This window comes from Triticum dicoccoides, chromosome 7B (assembly GCF_002162155.2).
Source record: "Triticum dicoccoides isolate Atlit2015 ecotype Zavitan chromosome 7B, WEW_v2.0, whole genome shotgun sequence".
Lineage (NCBI taxonomy): Eukaryota > Viridiplantae > Streptophyta > Magnoliopsida > Poales > Poaceae > Triticum > Triticum dicoccoides.
Window position 1 is genome coordinate 531,272,509 of NC_041393.1, and position 9,129 is coordinate 531,281,637.

General features: G+C 45.1%; 1 protein-coding gene across 1 annotated transcript; it reads left to right on the forward strand.

Moving 5' to 3' along the window:
• Window positions 1–985: 985 nt before the first annotated feature.
• On the forward strand, window positions 986–7,080 carry LOC119337628 (protein FMP32, mitochondrial-like). Its single transcript, XM_037609796.1, has 7 exons — window positions 986–1,459; window positions 1,605–1,736; window positions 1,823–1,882; window positions 4,639–4,715; window positions 4,803–4,859; window positions 6,462–6,528; window positions 6,619–7,080. The coding sequence occupies exons 1-7, from the start codon at window positions 1,298–1,300 to the stop codon at window positions 6,736–6,738; spliced, it is 675 nt and encodes a 224-aa protein (XP_037465693.1). The 5' UTR covers window positions 986–1,297; the 3' UTR covers window positions 6,739–7,080.
• Window positions 7,081–9,129: the final 2,049 nt, after the last annotated feature.

Genomic DNA, 9,129 nt, shown 5'->3' on the forward strand with positions numbered 1-9,129 from the left:
TTCGATTTTTTAATTAAAAGGTAAAACAGTTTTAAGCCGAAAACCAAAAAAATTCCTGCTGGTGTCATCTGTTCATATGTAGTAAAATGAGTGATGATGAAGGCATGCGGATGATGTGCAAGATGTCACACGTGTGGGAGTTAGTTTTTTCGTAAAATTAAACAGACCGAAATTTAAAAAAAAAAACAGGCGTGAGCTTTTGTCGCTAGCTTTGACTGTGCTTGCTGGGCCAGGCCCATGTGGTGCAGGCGACGCGAGCGACCTGCCGCTACCGATCCAAGGACGCCACGGCCCATCCATCTACCTACCATTGCCCATCGGGCAGACGCGGCGAGGCGCACGTCGAAGCGTGGACGGCGACGCCTAGGGAAGCGCGGGCGACGCGGACTCGGCCGGTGGATCCATCGTCCGTGGATGGGGACCCGTGCGAGTCAGCCGAGGAGAAGAGCATTTTGCCTCGTTGAACACGTTTACCGCGTCGAAACCCGAGCAAAATCCAATAATCCATCACCGTCAAATCATCATCGTCCGCCACTTCTCCGGTCACCAGCCGTGGCCGCCCTACCGAACCGGTCGGGCCGGACCAACGCGGACCAGGCTGGGAGACCACCACCAGTCACCAGACCAGGGTGGCATTTTTTTGGCATGCATATTGCATTGGATTCCTTTCTCTTTTTTGCGACTTCATTCGATTGCATTTTGTAACAAATAGATTTCCCGCAAAAATAAAATTAAATAGATTTCGCTCCGCGTAACCGCACTGCTCCATATTCCGGCTGTTCAACAATATTCTGCGACACGTCTAGGACTTGCGAAACATTTGCAAACAAGCCCACGAAAGAGAAAGAATAGCAGATACACCGCGCCATGCGTAGAACCGAGGGCTGTTTCACAAAATCAACAAACGAAAAGGGGGAACAAACACGAAGCACGGAAGCAGTTGCTAGTTTTCTTCCCAAACACGTTCTCCTCTTCCGCTTTCCCCCATGGGTCCTCGGCGTCTTCTTCTTCTCCACGCCTCGGCATCCTCCTGACCTCCTCCGCCTCCCACCGTCTCCCCCACCTTTCCCAAATTAGCACCGCCCCCGCCTCCAATCCCACCACCGCCACCCTCCCTCAAACCAAGCCGAGCCGCCCGAATCCGGCACCGCCCGCCCGCTTATAGCCCGGCCTGACCGCCCCGCACCGACCCCGCGCCCCGCTCGCCCCCGCGCCCCGCTCGCCCCCCTCCTCGTCCGCCTCCTCCGCCCACGCGCCCCCGTCTCCTCCGGTCGACGCCTCGCGCGGGGGGGAGGAGATGGCCGCAGCGGCCGCCGCGGCGTGCAGGCGAGGCATGCTCCTGCACAACCACCACCACCAGTGGCCGACGCGGCGGGCCGGCCCCGCCGCCGCCCGCAGCATCTCGCAGCTCGTCAAGACCAACGGCCGCCGCGCCTTCCTCGTCGACACCCTCGCCCTGGTAACTCACTCGTCCGCTACGCTTACTAGTTACTACCATCTGCCTGCAAAATGGCCGCTGTCTATGGGAATTGGCGCCCTGGATGTGCTCGACGAAATGCAATGCTGAGATCGCGTGCGCGCGTCGGTGATCGTGTCGTTCGCAGGTGAGGAAGCTGGAGTCGCAGGGCGTCCCGACCAAGCAGGCGGAGGCCATCACATCCGCCATCACGGAGGTCCTCAACGACAGCCTCGAGAGCATCTCCGAGTCCTTCGTCTCCAAGGCCGAGATGCAGAAGGTAACGCCAGTCACCTTCTGACTGTATTTCTGGTGGGGATGGACAGCTTACTTATCTGTTTCCTGCTTTTGATTTGCCGTGTGCAGAGTGAGATGCTGCAGGAGGCCAATATCTCCAAGTTCAAGTCACAAGTGCAGAGCTCGCAGGTATGGTTGGAACCAAACTGTTAGTTCGATGACCACTGACGTTTGTAGAAGCTGTTGTTCTTATGGCTGTTGGCTGCCTTTCTGTTGAACTTCATCATATAGCTTTGATATAGCTTCTACAATTTCTACTTGCCATTGTTTCTCACTTGGTTATTCTGCATTATTCCATTTTGTGATTGTCTGTTGGTACCTTCAAGATGTAGCCCCCATTTGGCTTATAAGCGTTTTATTTGTGCAAATAGCTTGGTTTGTATGTGATTAGGACTTCATCATTAGCTTGTACAAGTTCTACTTACCATTGTTCTCTCTGGGTTATCCTGCATTACTTCATCTCGTGATTGTATGTTGGTAATTGGAAGAAGTAGCCCTCACTTGGCTTATAATGATTGGTTTGTGCAAATAGTTGGCATGTATTTCCTCCGTTTGGAATTAACTGTCGCTGAAATGAGTGAATCTACACACTGAAACACGTCTAGATACACTCATTTCAGCGACAGTTAATTCCAAACGGAGGTACTCCCTCCGTTCTGAATTACTTGTCGCACGTATGGATGTATCTAGATGTATTTTGATTCTAGATACATCCATTTCAGCGACGAGTAATTTGGAACGGAGGGAGTAGTAATTAGGGGTTGGGGTCACCGTTTGCTCCAATGCACAATCATTCTGTGCTATTTGATCTTAATAGACCCATTAGGTTACTGTTGTTGGCACTTGAGAGTTTTGGACTCCCCTTGTTGTAGAAGCGTCTAATCTGGCATTACTGGCTTGTTTCGTGTCCTTCACATGTACATTTTATTTTTCTTGTTTAATGTTATCTACTACATAGTCTGCCATAATTTGTTTTTTCATTAACATCTCACCTTGTATTTTGAAGTGAGATTAGTAGTTTTTTTTAGCTCTTACCATGGAGCACATGTATTCACAATTTCACACGCTCTATCCTGTTGTTTCACCTAAAGGATTATTTGGTTCACATTAATTTTTTTTTTCTGATAAAGTTATGTTTGAACCTGCAAATGCTACCAAATCTCTAAACAATCTTCAACACAATATAAGGATTATTTTATTTTTATTCTTTAGGCAAAGTTTATTAACTTGAATTTCTGCCATTTGGTATTCAAATGTACAGTATTTCCAATATGTAGTGTTCTTGATTCTGGAAAGTATGCTGATTAGTGATTAAGTATTTCCATGGCAATGAACTCTCGATTCAGCTAATTAGCCAATATTGCGGAGACAGAACTGAGACTCTCCATTCCGCTAATAAGTCACTCTTTAGAGATGTTTTCGTACTCACCCCACAGCGTTGGATATGTTGATCCGTAGATTTGAAAGGATTATTTTGATCTTTATCTTTTAGCCAAAGTTTAGCTATCTGCATATCTGCCATTTAGTACTCAAATATATACTATTTCCAGTCTTTAGTGTTCTTGATTCTTGAAAGTATGATCAAGGTTTTTGAGTCGCCGAGTCAAGCCAAGTCGCCGAGGCTGCGGCTAGTGGCTTGCTGGCTTGAGTCAGCGACTTGGCTTGATTAGTCGCCCCAAGTCGCCATGGCATAACAGTACATAGAGCAGCAGAGCACATAGATATACAGCAGCAGCAGAGCACATATACAGCAGAGAAAATGTACTACATCTAAGCAGAGCACATATAGAGCCCACCCTGCGCTATCTTTCATATACTACATCTAAGCAGAGCACATATAGAGCCCACCCTGCGCTCTCTTTCCTTCGGTCCTCCTCCTTCCCCAGTTCCCACATGATGACATATATAGCAGCAGCAAGCCACGCGAGCCAGCGAGCCAGCCAGTCGCGCGACTAATCGCACCAAGTCGCCGGCGAGCCACGCGAGTCGCGCGACTTGCTCCCTGAGTCAAGTCGCCTGCGCGAGCCAGCCATGCCGCGACGACTTGGCGATTAGTCGGCGACTCAAAAACAGAGAGTATGATGATTAGTGATTAATATTTCCATGGCAATTAACTCTTGTTCAGCTAATAACCAATGTTACGGGGCACAACTGAGACTCTCCACTGAACTCATGAACTCTCATTCTGCTAATAAGTCACTCCTTAGAGATGTTTTCGTGCTCACTCCACGGTGTTGGTACGTTGATCAGTAGATTTGAAAGGAAAGAAGAAAAACATAGCTTATTCAGCGAATAAATTAAAAGTGCTGTCTGGATGTTACTGCTGTGTGACTTTCAGTTTTGTTTTGCTTTTCACAATGCTTGCAATGGAAATGCTCAGCATTGTAGAAACATGTGTACATGCCAAAAAGACTTGACCAAAAGGCTAACTAAAGATCATTGGTGCTTGCAATGGAAATGCTCAGCATTGTAGAAACATGTGTACTCCCTCCGTTCGGAATTACTTGTCGCGAAAATGGATGTATCTAGATGTATTTTAGTTCTAAATACATCCATTTCCGAGACAAGTAATTCGGAACGGAGGGAGTACATGCCAAAAAGACTTGACCAAAAGGTTAAAGATCACTGGTGGCAGTGCAACACATTCTGTGTAGGCTATATTTGCATTGATTGCAGGTCATAGACTCCTTTTTCCATTTATTGGCATTTGTAACTTCTGTTTTGTTGAACCTTTCTCATGCACTTATTTCTCTATGGAGTTTGGTTGGAGCAAAAATATGTTTAATAATAACTATAACATACGACTTACTGCCCATGTTGGTCAGAACTTGTGTTCTTATTTTTTTTACTAAATAAGCTCATGAGTGGGAAGTTTCTGTATGCAGGAAAACCATTTCTCTTTGTTACAGCGGGAGACTGAAAAACTCCGTGGAGACATTGATAAGATGAGGAGTGAACTGAAGTGAGTATGAACTTCTGCATTCATGAGCTGTTTATACCACAAATTTTAAATAGCATACTCAACTAATGGTTATTTTGTGTGAAACAGGTATGAGATTGACAAGGTCACTGCAGGGCAGCGGTTGGATCTGAACCTTGAAAGAGGGTAAACTTACATATCCCTCTTTTATATATGCTGCATGCACTATCCTTGCAATTGGCTAACAGTAACAGCTCTTGCTAACTAGTATTTAAGCATCAGAAATCATACTTTAGAATAAATAGTCGAAGAATGGTCAAACTTCTCACTTCTAAGACCGTGTGATGAATGTGTTCAGCATCTTTGAGCCTTTGGCCTTTAATTTGGACTGCTTATCTGTTCTATGCAATTATTGATCACTTCGATGTGTAAAAAGATATTGCCATTCAGTGTCTTAACTCTTAAGTTTTGGGACCAACCTACAGAGTGTTTATGATAAAATTTGGTTTGCTGTATTGAACTTTCACCTTTTACTTTTGGTCGGTTCATAATTTCTCTTAGCAAAAATTCTCCAATGGTCAGAATGCATGTTCCATACATGATCATTAACTCTTGCCTTGCGCATCTTACTGCACATGTTGAGTCATGACATTGATTAACCGGGCCGTCTAGATTTATATTGCTATCTTGAGAATTCCACTACCACCCTTTAACCCTTGATGGTATTTTAAGATTTTAATTACATTTATAGTTGATTTCTGAAGTATTAATGAGTTATGGGAGAATGAACTTTTTGTAGAACAGTTCCAAATAGTTCAGGCTAGCAGCAAGTGGAACCTTAATTCTTCTCCCCCTTAGCCCCCATTGACCTTTCGAAAATGAAACGAAGTAGTTTCATCTGTTAGTGTTTATACACTACTAGGCATTACTTATTTAATGACAATTGCAGTGTTGCTCTGTCTTTATCACATTTCCGCCACAATAATTAAGATTGTTTTGTTTGTCTTATCTGATCAAAACACATCTATGTAACAGCTCCCGCTGACTATTGAAGCATCAGAAAGTATACTTTATTTGAATTTATGTAAGAATAAATAATCAAAGAATGGTTAAATTTCTCACTTCTAAGATTGCCATATGTATACATGGCCATCGTCTTTGGGTCTGTCTGTGGTGCCCTTTAATTTGGACTGCTTGTCTGTTCTATCATTCTATGCAATTATTGATCACTTCTATGTGTAACAAAACATTGTCAGTCGGTGTTCAAGTTTTAGGTCCAACCTACAGAGTGTTTACGGTTAAATTCGGTTTGCTGTATGAACTTTCACCTTTTTTTACTTTTTGGTCGGGCTGCTCATAATTTCTCTTTACAAAATTCTCGGATGGTCAGTATGCAAGTAGCATATAAACTCTTGTCTTAATATACCATCAAGTGTCTAGGTTTATATTTCATCTTAAGAATTCCAGTGCCACTTTTTAATACTTAATGGTAATATTAAGGCTTTAATTACATTCTAGTTGATTTTTGAAGCATTAATGAGTTATGACAGAACGGACTTTTTTGTAGAACAGGCTAGCAGCAAGTGGGAACCTTAGTTCTTCTTCCCCTTGACCCTCATTTTCCTTTTGAAAATGAAACAAATTAGTTTCATCTATTAGTGCTTACACTGGGCATTACTTATTTACTTCCATGACAATTCCAGTGGTTGCTCTGTCTTTGTCATGTTTCTGCCGCAATAATTAAGATTGTTTTGTCGGTGTTATATGATTAAAACATGATTGCTCCAGGCGCATACGTGATGAGCTCGCCAAGCAGAATGAAGAAACCACAGATCTCACCACAAAGCTTGACAAGGTGAGCAAAAGTGCCTGCATGTGTGGGCCTTTGGCATCACCACTTTATCATAGAAATAACTGGATCCTTCTGTTTTGACACAATCTGCAGGAAATTCATTCACTGAAGGCCCAGCTGGAGGCAGCAAAGTATGATGTCATCAAATACTGCATAGGTACCATCGTTTCGATATCAGCCGTTGGACTCGCCGTTCTCCGCATCGTGATGTGAACCCGACGACATGTTCTTTCGTTTACCCATTTATCCATGGAGGCCACAAAGAGGATAGTTCCGATTCTGTTCCTAGTTTTTTCAATGGGGGCAAAACTTGGTCAGGGGAATGCTGTAACATCTGTTAGAGTGAAAAAGTTCCTCAAGACCTGTAAGATAGATCGACCTGCAGAAGGAATATACAACCGAAATGATTCTTTACCTGTGCTTGAGCTTCGTGGTATTGTCGCTTAACTAGCATGCTTCCCCAATCTCTGCCGACGCGGAAGTCACTGTTGTGTTGCAATTAACACGCTGTGGACATCTAATCCTAGCAATGAAGGAAGACCTGATATTTCCCTATCTGATATTTCTTTCGCTGCTGTTTTCCTTCTCCTTTCAGCTGTCGCCAACACATGTTTGAGCTGCTGTAGGTTACAGGGATGCTTGGCGACATATAAACTCTATTCCCTACGCTTCTGTTGTCGTGTTCTACAATATCCCATCTCAAAACAGCACACTTCTGTGTTTTAGTGGCATGTTTTGGTGATATACTCAAAATTGGTACTCGTAGCATCGTAATTGTTCCTGCCATGTACTGCGAACATGTCGTGCACTCAAACCCCAACTCCCAAGTTTTGTCTTGCTGTGTATGGAAAAAGAGGACTAGTGCTAGTTTATACTCTGGGAGTGCTGGGCCGGTGCTGCCCATAATAGCATAATCTGTGAACCATATCCATACCTCAAAAGGAGACGAGACCGCACGCAAGTTGGCACCCGCGTTCACGTGGGCGCTGAAAGGCACATGGAACCATCGCGGCCGAGGTGAGGTGAGCTGATTGGTGAGTCCCGGCCTTGACAGGCACTCGGAACAGTTGCGGTTGAAACCGAAAGCCCCGCCTGAAGACGATATTTCCTCGTCTATCTTCTTCAGTAAAACCATCAATTCGGACCTGGCAAAAAACCACATTCCGCTTCTCACATCCATGGCCTCCTGCTTCTGTTCTCTGAGACATCCGTCTGCAGTTCTCCCCGGCTGAAACGATTTTTCTTGCACCCGATGTGCATCGTCTTTAAACTTGATCAGGCTCGTACTAGCTGCTTTGGTTCCTGCAAATTCCAGAGCCATGTCAAGCAGTCCAGAAACCAACAGGAGATCGATCGCGGCATCGGCATCGGCATCGGCATGGCTGTGCTGTGCGGACGTAGTACATAAATACCCTTGGTCCAATGGCCAGACCCATGCTAAAATGTCTCTAGTCTATGTACACTGGCATCCCGATCGATCTAACACCAAATCCTACGCCCCAAGGACCAGCGCTCCGTACTCGCTCGCCGATCCCTGTGATGGGCGCGAGAGCCGGGCCATAAATAATCCGACGCCGACCCTCCCCGCCCCATACCCAAGCTGGTCCCCGGCCAACCTTAAACCATAGTTTGGGATCCTCTGTGGTCCTTGTCGTCGGGACACCCGCCTGTGGCGCGCGCACCCATGTGCCCATCGAGGCTCGCTCAAGGTGGCAGAGCGGCACGGTGGCGCCATGTGATCAGTGTACCGGAGTTAGGTGTTAGTAGTATCGCGCCATCAGAGTTGCTAATCACTTAAGCAAGAGAGAAGAAAAGTTGTGCACAAGGACGGGATGATATTAATTAAAAGGGAAAGGGTTAGCTGAAAGAGACCGCGAACTACTCTGGATTAAACCTCAAAATATGAGGGTCGTCGCTCTAGTTAGGGATCACATGGAGATTTTCGGATCAATGGTCTTGATCTTGAAAATTGATATTTTTAGGCTAACACCATGTGACCAAAGGACAATACTGCAGGTGAATTCGGCAGACAACTCGAGGTTTTCTTTCTTTTTCTAATAGAACTCTCGAGTCTCAGTACAACTATTAGATGCAACATGTGCATGCGCGGAGACTGAGCTTAGTGCAGGCCAATCTGGATTGTCAGCAACAGATGCTCATGTTGGAGTGATACCCACAGTGGGGATCCACTCCAGCAAGATCATCTATTGGTGACTCGCTCCAGCGTGACCGTCTGTTGAAGATTGCCATCGATCAAGCTGTACATCTTAAGACTATTTCAAACATTCAACTTGTGCACCTTTCTCTCTAACTCATTATGAGTTGAGTTCATTAAGATTTGTTCGCTCTAATGGCATTATCCAAGGGGCACAAAGGTGCGCACCTGGCTTGAGATTCTAGGGAAGAGATTAGCCAATTGATCAAAGCCGAATAAGCTGGTCCCTCCCTGCTTTATGGAAGCAAAAAAACAAATATTAAGCTTACATTATTGGGGCAACTAAATTGATGTGCCTAGTGCTAGTTGTACATTTGGTTGGCTATTATGCAATGCATATTAATTACTAGTGGTTCACTTGAGTACGCACTGGAGGACGTCACTATCAA

Bases quoted from the DNA above. Each gene is read 5' to 3' on its own strand.
- LOC119337628 (XM_037609796.1), top strand. From the start codon at position 1,298: ATGGCCGCAGCGGCCGCCGCGGCGTGCAGGCGAGGCATGCTCCTGCAC. The intron at 1,460-1,604 runs GTAACTCACTCG...TGTCGTTCGCAG, and splicing joins TCGTCGACACCCTCGCCCTG to GTGAGGAAGCTGGAGTCGCA. The intron at 6,529-6,618 runs GTGAGCAAAAGT...CACAATCTGCAG, and splicing joins TCACCACAAAGCTTGACAAG to GAAATTCATTCACTGAAGGC.